Source organism: Rhea pennata, chromosome 10 (assembly GCF_028389875.1).
Source record: "Rhea pennata isolate bPtePen1 chromosome 10, bPtePen1.pri, whole genome shotgun sequence".
Classification (NCBI taxonomy): Eukaryota; Metazoa; Chordata; class Aves; order Rheiformes; family Rheidae; genus Rhea; species Rhea pennata.
Window position 1 is genome coordinate 4,317,627 of NC_084672.1, and position 18,899 is coordinate 4,336,525.

At 43.1% G+C, this 18,899-nt stretch overlaps 1 protein-coding gene across 1 annotated transcript in view; it reads left to right on the forward strand.

The window, feature by feature from the left end:
* The window catches only part of ADAMTS17 (ADAM metallopeptidase with thrombospondin type 1 motif 17), a 197,284-nt gene that overhangs the window by 131,586 nt on the left and 46,799 nt on the right, over nucleotides 1-18,899 (forward strand). The window contains exon 15 of the mRNA XM_062583699.1: nucleotides 4,071-4,191. Within this exon, the coding sequence (XP_062439683.1) occupies nucleotides 4,071-4,191 (121 nt within the window). The remainder of the gene's footprint in view (nucleotides 1-4,070; nucleotides 4,192-18,899) is intronic.

Here is an 18,899-nt window from a genome sequence, read left to right on the forward strand (position 1 = left end):
AGAAGAAGAGTTTTCCTATGCTGGAGCCAGCAGTGACTGAAGCTGGAAATACCACCCAACAAGCAGTATTTTCAGATGTTTAATTACAAGAATGAGAAAGAGGGGGAGGGAGAGAAGGAAGGACGAACTGACATACCACTTCAGAGAGAATGAACTTCAGGCCTTCAGCTCAACGAACATGCCAATTTAAAGGTCAGTGGATATTTCCAAAACATAGTGTCAGAGTAGGAGACTGCCTGGGTTGAAGGTCATTAAGAAGCCTATGGATATAGTTATGACCCTCCTTGCTGAGGGCTTGAAGACCCAGGAGACTATGTTTCCTGCCAGCACTCCTGTGTTTTAATACGGGCAAGGGACCAGCTTTAGTTCAAAATAGCTCTCTTATTTGTCCAGTTGACACTTCAAACTACAGCACTGCTGGCTTTCAACAGTCAGTGTAGGCAGGAGCTGGAACTACCGGGCAGTGTTAACACCACTGCATTTGCTGAAGTTGTGAATATCACTGTCTGACTCAGTGTCAGACATTAAAGGGAACTTCCAAGAGTCCAAGAGAAGGGCACTGGTGACTCTACCCACATACTCCCCCTGACGAACAAATGGTGGTTAGAACCAGCCTGGCTTTTCATTTTTCATTCTTCCCTCTGAATGCAGAAGAGCTCCAGGTATCAAATGCCCTGCTCCCTCCTTAGTGAATCATATTGGCAACAGTACAAAATGATTTTGCTTCTCCTCACCCACTCAAGAGTGATGGGTGTGAAAGTATCCAGCTATACCGGATGGACTGGTCCATGCCTTCAGTCTGCTCACCTGCAGGATAACAGTTGCATCAGAAAACACCAGATTGTTATGTGCAAGACCTTTCTTTCCTGAGGATGTGCAGCTTCCACTTTTGCACTTCTTATTAAAAAAAAATCTCCTTATGTTGATCAGTACACTGGACTGCACAGGAGGCATCACAAAACAGGTTGGAGATGGTAAAAATCAAAGAACTGCTTTGATTTATTTGCGATTTAAGGGATTGTTTCTGCACTGTGAAAACTTGCATTTTGAACAATGTGACTTGGGATTTGCCCTTTGCATACCGCTGAATTAAGTCCTCAAATCTTTGAAAGCCTCCTGCAAACTGAGAAAAGCTGCGTGTATTTCAACTGTTGACAGCGTAATACAGTGTGGCAGTGAGAAGCTGCTGGTGCACAGACTCCACCGATCTTGCCCCAGGCTGGTGGGGCTTAGCATTCAGCAGTGCCTCTGGCCCAGCGCAGGGATTTTCTCACCTAGCGGAAACCTGGAGCTGCCCCTCTGCAACTGCCCTACAGATCCTCCCCGTGACGCTGACATGAGTCTCAGTGCTCAGTTTACATCCTTCCAGTCCGTGGTTCAGGACCACTGGCAGATCTTTTCCTCCTGGGATGCGTGATACGGACTGTGTTTTGCTTGCTCATCTTTCCAGCTCTGTCTCTTCCCTTTTACTGCTTGTTTTACAGGCAGCAGTGTTTTCAGTGTGTGAAGTTTTCAAAGCATCCAAGTGACTGAGGTGGTCAGTGTAACATGTTTCTAAATGACTTCGGAGCTTTTGGAAATCCACTGTCAAATCTTAAGAAAAGCTGTTTCATTACGTACTATTATTAAATGTACTTTTTCTTTGGAAATGATTGGAAGGCTTGAGAAGGGGGAAATGAGCTCTGATATTTATACAGACAAGAGTAAAGTACTTCCAATGCGTTTTTTCCCCCATAAAGTAGCAAGAACGCACTGATTTTCATCTTCAAGCCAAGAAAACTGTTTTATTCTCTTAAAAGTTCTCCTTTGTAAGAAACCATTTCCTGGCCCAAACCCAACAAGGGCATTATTTCTGAAGATCTGGACTGACAGTGAGAGTTCGCCCTGCAGAAGGGGGTTGCCACAGGAGGGAACGTGTCAAGGGCCATTCCCCCTTCCTGTGCTCCCAGGGAGCTGAAGTGAAGATGAAAGGCAAAACACAGCAAAACACGTGATTGCTAGTGCCTCATTCTCTGCTTGCATCCATTACAGTCCTGCAGACTCCTCATACAGCGCTGGGAATAAGTGTGGTTCAACACTCATTATATTCCCTTTATTAATTTGTATGCTCACATAGTGCAAATAACAGTGGAGTACAATGAAAGATAGCACAAAAGCCTTAAATTAAATGCAGCCTTTCCAATATCTCAGCGGGGTGGCAGCAGGCATATATTTCCAGCTGCTTTTCAGCAACGCCATTAATAAAACGTATTTATTTTCCTGGAAGGAGAACTGCTGGGACATCCTTCTGTTTTGGGGGCAGAATCGCATTCAATATCCCTAAATCATTGTTGGACATAGATGTGAAGTTCAGCTCTGAGAATTGCAACTGCCAGAAAGTCCTTAGTGTTCTTCCTACCTTACTTCACTTCCCGTTTATACATTTTTTTCTGTAGTCCATGTCCATCAATTTACATGCTGTTCTACTTAATAAGCAACATTTCCCTTGTATGTGTTTATATATTTAAGGATAATCATCTTTTCTCAGCATTTGTCTTTCCCTAATGATTGACTCAGACAAACACTACACCAGAACATGTCTGATTTCTGAGAGTCTTTGCTCCCTGGAATAAATCTGGTCTTAAGGAGTGGCTAGTGTCTTTTGAAACAAGGGGAAGGTTTGAGCTCAGGTTCAAACTGCATTACTTAGATGTACACAGTCCCAGGTAAACAGTCCAAGTTCTCTTAATCTTTTCCCACTTTCTTTATTTGTCAAAATGTTTGTTGTTTTGATTTTTCTTTAAGATATCTCTCCAACTTTCTCTGGCTTTATTTTAAGAAGGCAAGGAAAGGAGAGACCCCACAGCTTTGTTCAAGGAAGTATTATTAGTGACAGTCCCACTAACTCATTTGCCAAGAAATTATTTACCTACAGAGAATAAATCTTCAGCTTGTTTTTAACAGGAAAATCTCTGCTAATATGATGCAAAATAAGAACTCTTATTTCAATAAAAATTTATATTCTAAGATTGAGTTGCTGGTCGTTCTGAGAGTCTTACATGAACGGTGAAAAATTTGCACAAAATAGTCATAATTATGGTATAATGCCTAATCGTGTTGTAGTTTAGCCCTATCAGCCTAAAAATGGCTTGTGAGTGAGTAACATTACCATGGCAATCTTTACAGCTACAGGAAAAATACTGTGACTATTCTGGTAATAACTGTCTATAGAAGCCAAGCTGCAGTTTTTTATTGTAAGCGTTTTAGGTTGGTAGAGAAAATTATGAAAATGCCATTTAAAATGAAGCTTTAGGAGAAATCATTATGTATTTTTCACAATTGAATGTCAAAACTTAATACAATGCAAGCATCTGGAAAATCCCATAATTATATAAGCTGTCTCAAGGTACAGTTTGGCCAAGTCTGAATGCAACCTCCTGCTTCCATTTAAGTATTTATGCATTGAAAGTAGCTTGAACCATTCAGTTAATGACATCTTTTTTCAGTTATTGCAAAAGCGTGATCAAAACTGAATGTTGGACTCCCCATAAAGATCCTGATCCAAAGCAGAGCTTCTTCAGTGAGCAACACTTTGGAACTTGCAGCAGAACTCTGAATTTTTCTGTGGAAAACGGCTAGGACCAGGGCTCAGGTTACTTGAATTAATTTTCCAGCAAAGTTAAGCAAGCCACATTTTCCTCTTCTCTGAACTAAGCATTGTGGTAGTAGTGGTCCTTTTCTTTGGTATGCCTTTGAGCTTCTTAGATGGAAAGTATTATACAAGCATGAAACAGTGTTTGAAGCAAGTTAGTGTGGATTAGCACAAAATCTGTGGCGATGTCTTGAATAATTAGTATTTGTGACGCACTCTTAACGTAAGCCTTCTGACTGAAAGTTCATTCACGTAGTATTGGGCAAAGGAGGCTGCTGAATAACCAACTCAACAGTTTCAAATGAGTGCTGTCCTAATTCTTAGCTTCTCCTCCCATTCAGGTTTTCAGTCAGATGTTTATCTAAGTCTTGACCTCAATGTTTAGAGATATTTTAACCTTGCAAACAAAATAATGGTGACCTCTGGTTGTTATCATTAGAAAATTGGCTGCGATGGAATCATTGGCTCAGCTGCCAAAGAGGATCGCTGTGGCATCTGCAGTGGTGATGGCAAAACCTGTAAAGTGGTGAAAGGAGACTTCAACCACACCAAGGGGATGGGTAAGTAACCCTCAGCAACATTTCAGTGTAGTAGAGACTGCCTTAACTGCTTGAGGAGAATGAAGAGAGGTAGTGATAGCTCTTCTTCTTGGATGGTATTTGATTCACCTGCTCTCATAGATACATAAGCTGGCAGTTGTTCCTCTAAAATTTTATGGGTTTTGCCATAGATGTCCTTAGATGGTTCTGACTGTTCAGGAGATTTTACTCTTGCAGATGCAGGTAGGGGATCTAGCACAACTGATTTTCCCAATTTCTTACCAGTTGTGCTACCAGATAAAATTCTGTGGAAATGTTCAATGAGGAATAAGTGAAAAGAGGCTCAAGAATGAGAGTATTGAATGCACCTTTGTTAAATGCCCCATGTCTTCTGTTTGAGTAACTAACTATCCAAGGATAGATAATCAGCATTCAGTCTTATCACTTCCTGAGGCTCTTCAGATACTGAGTTGAAAGTGCTGAGAACTTATCAAGATCAGACCTGATGGGGCTGTGCAGCTTCTAAAATTGTTTCTCATTAAAACAAACAAACAAACAAAATCTATCTAGGAACACAGAGTAGAATGCAACTCAGTTCAAATGTGATGTTCTCTTTGCTTCTTTTTCCATTGCCCAGATACCAGCTACTGCCTCTGTTTGAAATTTAGACTGAAGTTACATTTCTCATTTTGAATGCTATAGTGCTGTTGATTTTAAGTAAAAGAGGTGAAATCATAGTATTGTCTCCAATGGGAGGAATGTCTGATTTCAGCACCATCTTTGAGCTCTTTAGGAGTTCAGAGTAATATATGTCATATGTTCCAGATAATTCATGTTACAATAGGATATTTCACCTTAATGAAAGAGACCTCCCCTCTGAATGTTTTTACTGACTCCCTGCCAGCAATAGATTAGTATAGGGTAAAAGAAGTTCCGTCAGACTTAAGACTTTGCCCTCTCTTGTTACACATGAATGTATGTACAGCTTTGTGTTTGAATTAGTCTTTGTTCCAGAGTTTCCGTTCTGGTCTTCTGAGAAACCTGTTATCACTCATCCTAATCAAGCAAAGGGAGAGAAACCCAGATTTGGGACTTGCGGGCTGCTCTAGGAGGAAGGAATTGTCCAGAAAAAAAATGACCTCTCATACTGTGAATGCAAAATTGCCATTTCCACATGCAGGAACACATTCAACATGTGCTACTCTGGGACTGAATTCAGCGAAGCACATAAAGATCTCCTTAGGCACATGCTTCTGTTTAATTGGTTAGTAAAGCAGCACAACTGCTTAGCAGCGTTCTTGAATCAGGGTTTCAGCACTGAAGTCTGGGACTCTGATTCTGCTCATCGATCTCTTGCTCTGTACCCTCCTTATTAGTGGAGCCAGCTATAACCAGTCACCTCCTCTGAGTGTGGATAGGATTTCCCGCCTTCATGGTTACTTCCTGCAGCACGTTTGTGCTGCTGCATTGCTAGGCCAACCTGTTGAATGAGTTCCTGCATTATGACTTTTGACCATCGTGCCCCAATTGGCTTCCACCTACCTATGGCAAGGAATTTGCATTTGGTGCAAGTGGTGGGAAAAGTTTCTCGTTTCCACTGAGAAGACTATTCTTTATATCTGTAGCATGTCTTACAACTGTTCATGAACTTCTTAGTTGCTCCTGAAGAGTAGCTACCTTTTATCTTTTCCAACCAGAATACAAAATGTCTTGCACAGATAAATATGAAATTTCTGGGTCACTGCCAGGAAGTGACACCTATTTCCGGTCAGAGCGACTGCTTGGGGGTGGTAACTTTACATGGCTGTAGGAACACAACAGCTTTATCTGGTTAGCTGGTTGTTTGGCAGCCAGGACGCTTATAGGAGGCACTTATCCCCAGCACCCATATGACATAGGGGGAAGAGAGAACTGACTGAATCATGGTCAATGTTACACTGTACAAGTATGTATCCTTATTCTTTGCTGACCATCTCGAAAAAGCAAACCTGTCAGTTCCTTTTGCCACTTAAAATACTTCCACCTTTACCCATCTGACATAATTTTAAGATAATGATTTTTTAGCATTCTGATCACATAAACATTTGTTAGATGTTTTGATTTATTGATTAATTTTAAAGGAAATTGGGGCAGGTGAGAGTACAAATAAGGTAGCAGATTCAGAGCTTGAATATATAAATGATTGTACAAGTTAGTGACAAATTCCCATGAACTTGCTGCAACCCAAGTCAAGCCCAACATGCCACATTAAGTAGGCTGATTTATTACAGGAGAACATAGCCATCAGATATCAAAATACTGATTGTTACCTGTTTGAGAAGCCTTCTGCGCTTGGGGCTCCACAGAGAGCAGGATTTGTTCCTGTATGTCCTGTGACTGCAAATCATGTTGTGAAGCACCATTTAACTGAACTAAACCCATGCCAACTCCTTTCTGTTTCTTAGTAACCAATAGTCATTGTAAGAAGGTTTCCACGTGTGTGATGGCAAAGGCAAAGGCTGTTCCCAAGTGTTTCTCGTGTAAGATACTTGAATGCCGTTTGCAGTGTTGGTGACATCCTTTGGTGTTGGTTCTTTGTTTTCTTTTTTTTGGGGAGGGATTGGATGGGGAGATTGGTATCAAAAGCCATGGATAAACTTCAAATCCTTTTACTATTCAGCTTGTTTTATCAAAGGTATCAGGTACGGGCCCTTTCCTTTTAGAAGAGTTATTTGGGTGAAGGAAAGCTAAATTTTCATTAACCAAGTGAGAAGTACTAGGTCTGGTTCTTTTTTTTCCCCCAACAAGATTGTCACAGGGTTTTGTAAGGTTCTGCCACTAGGTAGGGCAGGGCAGTGGAACATTCAAAGTGCCTCAGAAGAGATCCAGCAATTGAGATCTTACCAAGTCTGATCCAGGGTAATCTAGCTGTAACTGGATTCCCATTTGTCTTTTGAGGAGGAGGTCAAAAACCTTTACTTGCTACACTGAACATCACATACACTTATGTGTAGTGGGCTATCTCTAGTTGGCCAACTGATTGCACTGTTTAGACTGAGGTTTATTTTTGGCTGACTTAGAGCTACTTCTGCAAAATAATGAAGAAAAATGCAAATTGTTCTGGAGTCCGTCTCAGTTTACCTGCTGCTGTCACTCATAGTACAGAAGAGTTAGAACCATAGGACAGCTCTTTGACTCATACCTGTTTGGTAGCTGGTTTATTTCACTGGATTCTAGTAAGATACCTGTCCAGACTCTGAGGCCGTTCCTGTAATACTCAGAGATCTGCTTTAAAAATCAGATGTTTTCCCAGTGCATCTTGTCTCTACTGATTTTTCTCAATAATATGAAGATTTTCATTTCTACCCCTTGCCTATGATCCAAAAGAAAGACCGCACTTACTTGGATTTTTTTTTTAATGGCATAACGTAATAACATGAGATGCGAAAGTACAGCCATTTCACAGAATCACAGAACAGGTGAGGTTGGAAGGGACTTCTGGAGATCATCTAATCCAACCCCCCTGCTCAAGCAGGGTCACCTAGAGTGTCAGGATCACATCCAGGCGGGTTTTGAATAGCTCCAGAGAAGTAGACACAACAGCCTCTCTGGGCAACCTGTTCCAGTGCTCTGTCACTCTCACAGTGCAGAAATTCCTCCTAATGTTCAGGCAGAACTTCTGTGGTTCAGTTTTTGCCCATTGCCTCTAATCCTTTCGTATGGGACAACTGGAAAGAGTTTGGCCCCATCCCCTTGACACCGTCTCTTCAGATACTTAGAGACATTGATAAGATCCTCCCCCCCCCCCAGTCTTGTCTTCTCGAAATCTGTAGGCAGGAGTTGAAATGGGTGTCAGCCCAGAGGCCCTGAGCTCTTTGGGGATGGCAGAGGTGCAACCACAGAGCCAGTTCAGGGAGCTCCACTGACGCCAGGGACTCCCTCTGCTGCTTGACCATGGCAAGATCATGGCATGGTCTTGCCATGATTGCCTCTGAGGGGCTCAGACTGGAGAGCACTGCACACAGGGATGTTGGATTTCCAGGAGGACAGTCCAGGCCTGAGGCTCTTCACTGCCTCAAAAAAAAAAAAAAAAAAAAAAAGGCAGGGAAAAGAACAGCAGAGAGAAGCCTGTCAGGAGTAGGATTCGAACCCACACCTCCCATGGAGACTGCGACCTGAACACAGCACCTTAGACCGCTTGGCCGTCATGACCTCTCTGCCAACCTTGGCCCTTCTGATTTTTTGTTGTAACTAAGAATTTTGGAGACAAGAGAATCTTTACTAGCCATTTTTTTTAAAAAAAAGATTAAAGAGCAGGCTTTTTGTTTTGTGCTTTGCTTAACCAGCATGTATTTAAAAGAAAGGAAGGAAACCATAGTGCTGTCATGCTGGCTAAGAACATCTTTAGCCAGTGCAAGAAATGCTGTTCATGTCATTAGAGTGTACATCAAAATGATGAGAAAATAGAGCACCGTGAATAACTCTCAGGGTGTGTTATGAGGGCTTAAGCAGAGCATGTGGGACAGAAATTATGACAACCGACTACTCAGCAATAGTAGGAGGCTTTGAAACCTATCCATGGCTTCCATATGAAATGATTTTCTTCCAAGCCAGCTATCCCATGGCTAGAAGTGGACAATGATGGGTAGGTGCCTATGGAAGAATTAATCTCAAACTAATAGCAAATGAGAATCATCACAATCTTTGGCTGCTCAGAAAATGAGCATATCATTACTAATGGATATATTTTCACATCATTGCAACAATTAGCACTCAGCAAAAGGTGCAAAGTGGGAATGGTCGTGGAGACTGAGATGCCCAGCTGGTACCCATCCATAAGACCTTAAGGAAGTTGTGCTGGCCCTTTCCAGCACGTGGATGGTACAGCTTGGGTTCCTTGGCTACCGACCTGAGATCTTGCATCGAGGCACATTTTGGAAGTAAGATAATGATGAGCAGTGCTGACTTTTTCATGCACCAACGGTCATGTGTGTACAAGGGAAAGATATGAAGGTACAGTGCCCAGAGATCAGTACCTTCAGCCATGGGATAATTTCTCCTTTACCTCAGAGTCTGTGTTTTGCTAAGATCCCAACCAAGAAAACAGCTTTTTGATAGATCAGTGACATTATGAAATTCACACTAAACTTCCTCTTCTTTCTGGGAATAGCAACGATGGCTAACAATGGGTTTTCCTATGTGAGCTGCCTTCCTCTTATGAATCTCTCCAGTGTTTAAATGACGATACAGTAGCCACTATTCATGTATTAATCTGCCTGATGACAAAGCCACCTCTTTGTTCTGGTGTCTCTCCTAATATGAGTTACACCATATAATTTGTATTTTAGGATTTGCTTCAATCACAGTCTTACATTCCTGAGACACTGATGTAATGCAGATTATCCAGAAAGATTGGTGCGTGCCAAAGTAACTGTTCCCAAGGTGGAGTATACTACATACACTACTATAAATTATCAAATAATGAAGTTCTCCTGTTGTACTTTCAAAGCTTCATCTTAACAGGGTGATTTATGGGTGAAATTACTAGAAATACTGGCTGATAGTTGCCAAATCTCATCAGTCTTTAACCAGCTCCTCATTTAAAATAGAACTTTAAACCCAACCTTGCATACTCCTGCGTTGCAGACAATTATCCTAAGACCTAACAGATCTTTGAGAGTCCTTGACTCTGGGCCAACACTAAGACTTTTTTTGGTCTTACTAGCTGACACTTGATAATCTTTCTGGCAATCTGCAGTTACAGTTTGCTTAACAAAACGTGCTTGGAAAACAATGGGGATGTTTTCTGGTGCAGTTATCTCAAAGATCAGGAATATTCTGTGACCAGCAGCCTGACATTAGCTCTACGCACCAGACTGGAGTGGTGATAGCAATCGGAGTTTGTGCCTTTGGCAAAGCTGCATGGATGGTGTATTTAATATGTTTGTGGTAGGATTTGACCACTAACTTGCACAGTCTTGCTGGAAATGATGACTAAGAGTGTCAAGACACTTCCATGGGACATGCCCAAGAATTCTGCTTCATATCTGAATGAACAGTTCAAATCCATGCAACGGCAAAGTGGTTCACGGTTCACTACAGGAAAAGTAAAGGTCAGCAGTCAGGTTTGTGCCACATGAGCTCTATGAGTTAGCATAATATATTTCTTCTTATTCAGGAGCTGTGAATACAACCCCCCCCCCCAAGCCATCCATCAGAATTAGAAATTACATGAGGAGAAAAATCTGGTATGAGACCAAACTAAACAGTCTCCAGAACTAATACCCTATTAATAGCTTACACTCCACTGTTTACCGTTGTAAAAAGTATCATAAAAGGCAGCTTTTCCACGTGGAGTTTCTCTCATGACACAGTGATGAAATGAGAGTGTATTTATGGCACTAGCTGAACCTCAAGTATTGCTCCGCAGCTTGCTCACCTCTGAAGAGCAGCGAGAAGCACTCCTGGCTGTTGCAGGGTCAGAGGACAGATCCAGAGTTCACTGAAGACAGTGCTTAGCTTTCCACTAAGTTCAGTGTAATTTTGTATCCAGTCCCTGCATGATGTACCTCTGGGTATTTGTAGCTGGCTTGTGATTTTAAAAGTAAGTGAATAGTCCCCCCAGCAGGTATGTTAAATTACCTGAGACTTGGGCATGTTCCAAACTGGCTTCCTAATGGGTATTCAGGTGTGTCATAAGGCCTATTTCACCTTGATAGCCTGTTACTAACCTTTGCTGGGTGCTCACGTCTGGTGGTAACTGTTGGTCGGGTTTATGTGCAGATGCATGGGGGGCAATGAGGGTGTTTCATTCCTAAAATGCTCTCTTTGACCATAATTTGGTATCTCAGCCGATGAAAAAACAACTCCCAGAAATGTCTAGAGTAAAATCTGACATCTGTTTGCTTTGACTTTATAACAGATTTTACTTTGCCTTAAAAAAATGACCTTGGAAGTGATAATTGTTCCCAGTTGAAGCCTACTCTTTAGTAGCAGAGGGGAGAGCTATTGCTGTTGTTACAGGGATGTGGTTTGCAGCTCTACTGTCCCTCTCTTTCTGTTTTTCCTGTAAGGGATGACTGACTGTTTCTGAGAAAACCTGACCAAGAGAGAAGTAAATAAAATAAAATAAGGAGGAACAAGTGCAAAGAGAACTGAGCTGAAGTGACAAAGCAAAAGTTAATCCAAAACACTAATTAGGGAAAAAAGGAGCATTTCTCAGCCAAATCAGCTTTGCATCCCAAGTACCTTGCAAAACCCAAGCGATCAGGTCTTATTCACAGGACAGCAATGGGGCTGGGCATTAGGCTGGTTTGGACAGGTAGAAGTGGATCTACCGACTGAACCCCTAAATCCGCAGCTGTCTCACTGCATGTCATGATATTGAGAAAATCACTTAATCCTGAGATGCATGAGGCTATCAGCATCCTCCTTTGTGGCCCCTCTCATCAGTGTAGCAGAACCATGGCCATTCAGCAGCATTTGTCTCTGAAAAAGCCCCCGAAAAGTTGTTAAACGCTAAAGGAACCACTGCTGCTTACACCAGCACGTCTCTGACCCATTGGTCTAGAATGGCCTCAATTTCCATAAAGGCAGGACTGGCACAGAACAGCCTCACGGAGTCCTTGAAAGCAAAAAATGGAGGAGGGAACATACAGAACAAGCTACTTAACCTCTAAAAGAGGAGGGAGAGCAATAATCCAAAAGAGGTGCTGAGTTAAACACTGCAAAGTAAATTGGGTGGCCAATTAGAAAGAATCAAATCATGGTTGTAATAAGATTAGTGTCATTTACAGGGGCCTTATGCAGACTCCACTGAAGCTAGTAGAAAAACTCTCCCTGACCTCCAGGCCTTTGAAATGGTCCTAATGCTCCACAGATCTATAGTTTAAAGGTACCACTTCCACCCCTTGGAACAAGTGCATAACTCCAGGTGACCCTGTGTTGGGGGAAATAGCCTACATTTCTGTGTAGCTCCTAACTATTCTTTGTGTTGTTCTGCGAGTCAGAAGTGGTATCATTTCATCATATTGCTGGTTGAAGGAAGCATGAAGAAACCAAGAGAATTTCAGAAAGATAAAAACCAAGAGAATTCTATCAAAATGTGATGGGATGCTGTAAAAACTTCCCTCCTGTGTCAGTGTCAGTTGCTCAGATGGATCAATTTGGCGTGAGCTGCTGCTGGTAGGGATTAGAGGTGATTGATGGTCAGTCCTGGACAAACTTTCAACTCTGTTGTTGAAGGAAATCTGAGCTGTGGAATTCTGTTTAGCAGCCCAGTGCAAGGAGACGGTTAACCATAAAATCCTAGTATAAAGCTAATGCGTAATTGAGAACAAATCTATTTTCCCATTTTCCCACTGATTCCTGCTGTTTACTTTTAGCTTTGCCCATGTTTTGTGGAAGAGGGACCTTTCTGATACTGATCACAGCACTGAGAAGGTTTCTCTGGGAGTGGAATCAGGAGCATCTTTTTGAAACAAAATTTCAAATCACAGATTGTTCTATAATGCGCAGGGTTGTTCCTGACAGTTACGCTTCGCACCAGTTCTGAAGTGGTCCTCCTGCATCACTGTCAGTGCCCCAGAAAAGCCAGGCTGATGCAAAGGAAGCAAATCTAATTAGGTCCGTGTACAAACCTCAAATCAAAATTACGCAGCACGCATGCATTTCTCTCCCTCTTCTTAGGTCAAAATGATTAGTCATAGCCATGAAAGTCACAGCAGTAAAACTTGGCTGCCACAGCAGGGATTGCATTTGAAGCATTTCCCACCATTCCCCAACCTGGGCAGGAGTTGATTTTTCTCGGTGAGATACTGTATGACTGATGCCTCTGGCTGTCTGTGGGATGCTCTCATCCATCTGCCCTTTTATTGCCATAGGTTACATCGAAGCAGCTGTGATCCCTGCAGGTGCCCGACGGATCAGAGTGGTTGAGGATAAACCTGCTCACAGTTTTCTGGGTAAAAAGACAAAGTAAAATGTTTTAATTCAGAACTCAGCTCTGCTTTCTGTTAAAATGGCCCTTCTCTGAATGATCCCTCAGATGACAGGTTTGTTGCTGTCAGGATGTGGCTGTTGCTTTCATTCTTGTTGCAGTCACTCCCTGCTTTAATGGCTTGATTTCAAGACATTGGTTTGATGTGAAAATACATGACACTTTCAGGCCCTGTGCAACCCGAAAGGACTGTAGAATATTGTATATGGACAGCAGGGTTCCTGAGCAGCACTTGCTACCAGGTTGCACACAGCTGCCAGGCGCACACAGCACTTTGGGAGGCAGCGGGAAAGAAAAGAGTGCATTTAGGGACAGGAGTGGCAGGGCTACAGACAGGCCCTGCGCCCAGCGCAGGCTGGAGCCATCCCAGCAGGATGGGGCTGCTGACATCCCTTAATAACCTGACTGTGGACTTGCCTGCACCGTTTCCTGCAGTAGCAGGTTTTCACTTGATGCTGCAGCCAAAACTGAATCCTGCAGTCTGAGATGGGCTAGTTGCAGCCTCTGGTCCACTTACCTATATTTTCTCAGGCCAAATTGTTGGGTTAATCCTCTTCTCCTTTCTACCTCTGCAGTCCCCTTGAGGTCCCCCTTCACCCTTTGGAAACAAAGTTTTAGCCCTATGTGTATGTGTTGTTGTTCTTGGACAGGATCTGTGAATTTGTTGTCCAGTTGCGAGGCAGTCAGGTTAAGGTTTGGATGGACATTTCTGAAATGCATTGTTTGTATGTACTAGCCTGGTCATCTGCCTCTCATCTCAAATATTAAAGTGTTTCTTATCATGTCGTTACTGTGTGATAGATGAAGTGCTTTACCTCCAGTCTACCTCTAACGAAACCAAGTCGTAGAAATGCTCATCTCCCATTATCCTGAATTCTCACGGGAAGCCTGTGGTAGAGCAGGCTGAAAGAAGGTTGCTCAAGGCCCAGAGCAATACTCCACACATTGAAACATCCTTTGCCCACTCTGAGCTGCACGGTCACACATCAGGGGAGTTTTTTCTGCCTCTCTTAAACTCTTCATGCTGTGGAGCTATTCTCTGTGGGAAGAGAAAAAGATAAGAGAAAATCTCCCAAGCCCTTTTATACTTAGTGGACTCCTGCAGCTTGTAGTTGCCTGCATTGTCAAACCCAGGCATTTCTTGCTGTTGATAAGTTCATTGACAGATGATTATTTTCCCTTCCTTATCGAACAGTGTTTCAGCCCTTCGTCACGCTGATGTTCTCGTTGCAGCAGTTGGAACAGATGCATGTTCCAGCTCTTCCCTGTCCTTCAGGATTATCATGTACACAGTGGGACTATTTTCATTTGTGCCTGTTCTGGTTCTCCCAGATTGAGATTCTCATGCTGGAGATGTTGTAGGGTACAAAAACACTCTGAAAGATGGAATTATTTCCAGGCCTGTGGTAGGAACTCTGAAAGGATAACAAAGTGATTGTGTCTTAGGATTTCAGATCCAGTGCTGGTAGTTTTCTCTCTTGGGATGCCACCAAATTTGGCAAAATCATTAGGAAAGATCAGTCTCTTCTCTGTCTCTCATTCCAACTTCAGAGAAAAAAGAGGGCAAATCGTGTCATTCAGCTGCCCTTGGATTAAAGTGTTGGCATTTGTGCCACTTCTTTGGTAGGAAGCATATATTGCTGCTGCTACTATTTTTGCTAATGCTGCAGCCAGATTGCTGGGAGAGGACTACACCTACATGTAAGATGTTTGATATAGCAAAGCACTAGTGGAACAATGAGAATCAGTGTTTCCTTGGACTTTGCAAACATTCTGCTTTCTGGAAGCCACCCTTTTGGTTTGTCTTGGTGAGATTTGCACAGGGTATTTGTCAGGGGCTCGGGTTTTGGCAGATAGAGAATCTGAGAGCTAGTAACTGCTAGTAACTGTCCGTTGTGATCACATAACCTTGACTTAAGCAGATATCTCTCTGCTGGGTGGTAAAGATCAGGACTGTATATATTTGAGAGCAGAATGCATGACAAAGAGAAATAATAATTCTTATGTGGTTCTTAGTCCAAACGAGCGGTAATCTGGTCATTTTAAAGCTTCCAAAATGCTTTCAGCTCTTTGATTCCCTGTCAGGTCATGGCATGTCAGCCAGGAGAAACTCTGAGCTTTCTGAAGTTTTCTCTTTCCAGAAACACTGGACACAAAGAAAGGGTAGCTGAAGAACAGTAGCAGTAATGCTCTAGCAGGACAAGAAAGATGACCAAGGAGACTTATCCCAGTCACTGATAGGCCTCAAGATGTATTGTAAATGCAGGTCTGAGTATGGACAGATTTCCTATCTCAGTTACACTGACAAGGTTGAGCCTAATCAGGCCCTATTTCCACTCAGGTACAGTGCTTTGGAAAAGAGCCCTGTGTAATTTGGAATCATTATTCCGTGTGCTGGGAGCTGTGCCTAAAGAATTTCCCTCCACCTGCAGTCAACCTATGCAGGCTGGCTTGGCTGGCTGTAAAGCTTGAAAACCACCTTGAACAGGAAATGCCTCTGCAGTTTGTGTCCACAGGCTGGGAAGCAAGCTGGAGGGATCCAAGATGGAAATAAAGATCTGACTAGAGCCAGGTTTAGAAATAAGCTGGTCAGTTCCTGTCTTCCAGCCAAAAAGAAAAAGAAGTTATAGGCTGTTGCTGGGGTTTCTTTTCCCTTTGCTCCTCTACTGCACAGTTTTGAGCCAGAAAATAACCTGGATATGTAAGAGCATATGCTTGCTGCTTCCTAAATGAAATTGTTGCTCCATTGGTAGTTTGATAGGGCTGCATATCATTAACAGTTTTTACAGAGGCACTCTCATGTCTGAAGTGCTCACAGGCCAAAGCAGCATGGGACAAAAGTCAGAGAGAAAGTGGTTCCTGAGGAGGGAAAACAGGTTATTTATAAGCCCATGCTATGGAAATGTGTTTCTACCGGGGGCTGTAAATACTGAGAAGGACCTTGTTGAAGTGCTTTGGTCTGACAGTCAGATAACATAGTTGCATTGCCTTGTCTCTGGATGTCGCAGAGTGCTGGCTCTGTACTAACCAGACAGCCACTTGCACAGTGGGGAGAAAGGGAAGAACTGTGCTTCCCTACCTCATTGGAGGCATAGGATCCCCAGAGAGCTGCTGCTAGGTGTCCGAAGCAGAAAAAAATCCTTTGGTTGCTAGTTCGAATTATAGGGAGGAGTGTTAAACGAAGCAGCTCATAACTGCTTCTCTATTTGGGCTTTCCCATCACAGTCAGATGAGTTTTGGCAGAGAAGACTGAGTATATCCTGATCTCCTAAGCTGTAGCCACTGAGTCTAAGGGACTTTGGGCAAGTGTTTTGTCTATCAGGTGCTTTGCTTACTCTCCAAAATGAATATAAAGATACTTGCTGTCCAATGCAAGATGCTTTTGCAGTGCTTGGGTGAAAAGCACAGCATTCAATAGATGCAAATAATAATAGGTGCTATAATAATAAAAAAACAGGTGCTATTCACCCCACTGAGTTCAGGAGGATCATGTCTGCTGTTCAGCAGAGCCAGGCCTGCAGTAGCTGTGTGCAGCACAAGGCATAGAAAGAAAAGCAATACACTTGCATGGAGTGAAGACAGACAGTGGTGAAAATGCTCAGCTGAGCGTGCAACGTAACTCCTGTCATCCAGAGCAGCTTCCTAAGGTGCCTTTGAGAACAGGGCTGTTTCCAAACTCTCCTTCTGCTCATTCACTTAAGGATCAGTGCCTGCAGCTATCAAAATCAAACCTTTCCCAGAAGAAAGATCACCAAAGATTAATCATTCTTTTTTTTTCGTCAGGGAGCTGTCTTCCTTTGATAAGCTGGAACCAGGGCCTAGTTTTAGTCACTCAGGCTCTCATAGACTGTTCTGAGCACATGCCTTGGTATTTTTACATGTCAGCCATACTGCTGTGGAGATAGTTTTATCTCATCCATAGCTTTGATCAGTCACGTTCAGAGCTGCTCAAGGCCAGTGTGATGGCTGCTTTGATCTGCCTGGAAGCCACTAGGCTTTGGCAGTGGAAAGCAAGCCTGTTTCAGAAATCTGTCTGAAGTTGGCAGAAGGCACTTTGTAGTCTGGGGAGCAGAACGGGAAGAGACGTAAGCTGCAGACAGAGTTAGTTATATTGCTGTAGCATGCAATACCAGGCCATCATCGTACCCCCCAGACCATATGCCAAAGAGAACATTTTTCAGAAAAAATATCCCCCCCTACACAGATCCTGCTGCTTGGGTGGAAACCATAGTTGCAGCTTCCCTTCATCCTTACTTTGGAGACTTTAGAGAGCCCCTCATGGGAGCATGAGGGCTATCAGGAAGATTGTGTGCAGCAGGATAGAAACATGTTCCAGCTTTCTTCAGTAACTCCCCAGGATGCAGATCCTCTCAGTAAGGCACACACGGACACGGGAGTGTTAAAACCTTCATTGTTGCAGACATCCTCATAGGTTAGATGCTATGGTTGGTACTCTGTCTGTAAATTAAATGTGCCCAGAAATGCTCCTGGGTGCTGAGGCCAGTTAGCATGGAGCATCCCCTGTATGGGCTGCCTATGTATTGCTTATTGGAAAGTCTGCGCTCCTGACCTATGCTTGGGAGAATTCTAGTTGATCTAGGCCGTGAAGTTAGCCAGGGACCATTTTACAGCATACCGATGATAATTTCCCAGTGTTCCCAGTGCCTGGGAACAAGCCTGAGCACTGGAGATGCAGGGGTAGCTTTCAGTGCTAGATGCTTCAGGTGTCTCTTCTTATCTTCTCCAGCCTCTCTGGAATATGTGGAGCTAGGCACTTACATTGTTGAGCTAAGCAGAACAGGTTTCCGGGAAATCCTCTAAAGGGAAATCTAACAGCGATTTCCTTCCTCCTAAATGTCCTGTGAGGAAGGGAGGAGCTGACCTCTAGCTTCTTGAGGGACCCTTCATTGTAATAGCTATATGGAAGGTGCTGAACCTGTACTAGCCAATGAGAAAAACAGGAGGACCTATATAGAATACTAGTATTGCTACAAGCACTCCTGTCTGTTAATTAGACCAAGCTGGTAAGTTAGTGTTGTGCCGTGGGCAGGAGGTCCGTTCCCCATCTCCAAGACATGGTGTGAAATTGTACGTAGCCTGAGCATAGGCTAGAAGGGTTTACTGGCTATGGGGACTTGATCCAAAGGGATGACAGTGGGAGATTTTCCTGTTGACTTGAAAAGGCTTTAAATCAGCTCCTCTTACCTTCTCCCAACATGCATAAGTGAACGCCAACATCTTACTTTTAACTGGAAGAGAATAAAATAGGCTTGAAATGCTGGAGGTTAAAAAAACATCTTGTTAAAGGCTTAGCCAAGAGACACAGTAAACCTTGAACTAAGGAAACCCCGTAACTGAAAAACATAGGCTATTCTATCTGATGTCTGGAGAGATTTGATCTGTGGAACATGGTTCTCCAAGAAGGGTGCCTGGACATTCTCTTTGTTAGAACAGAGTCTGCCAATTTTCTCTTCCCTCAGCACATCACACAGACATCTGAATAACTTTGCTCCCTTGTACTGTGGAGAGCACAGAAATCCCTAAATGACCTGCATTGGCAAGTCACAGTAATACGATGTTCTCATGGCTGGAGTGGCCTTTCAGCATTTGAAGAATTTCAGGGATGCTGATGCAAGAGGTTTTTCTGACTGGAAAGACATGATACTCCAAGTATCTTTTCTTCTAAATAGTCATCTTACTGGGCTTCCTTTCTGCCACAGGGCTTGCTCACATGCACAGGCACTTTCTGTCA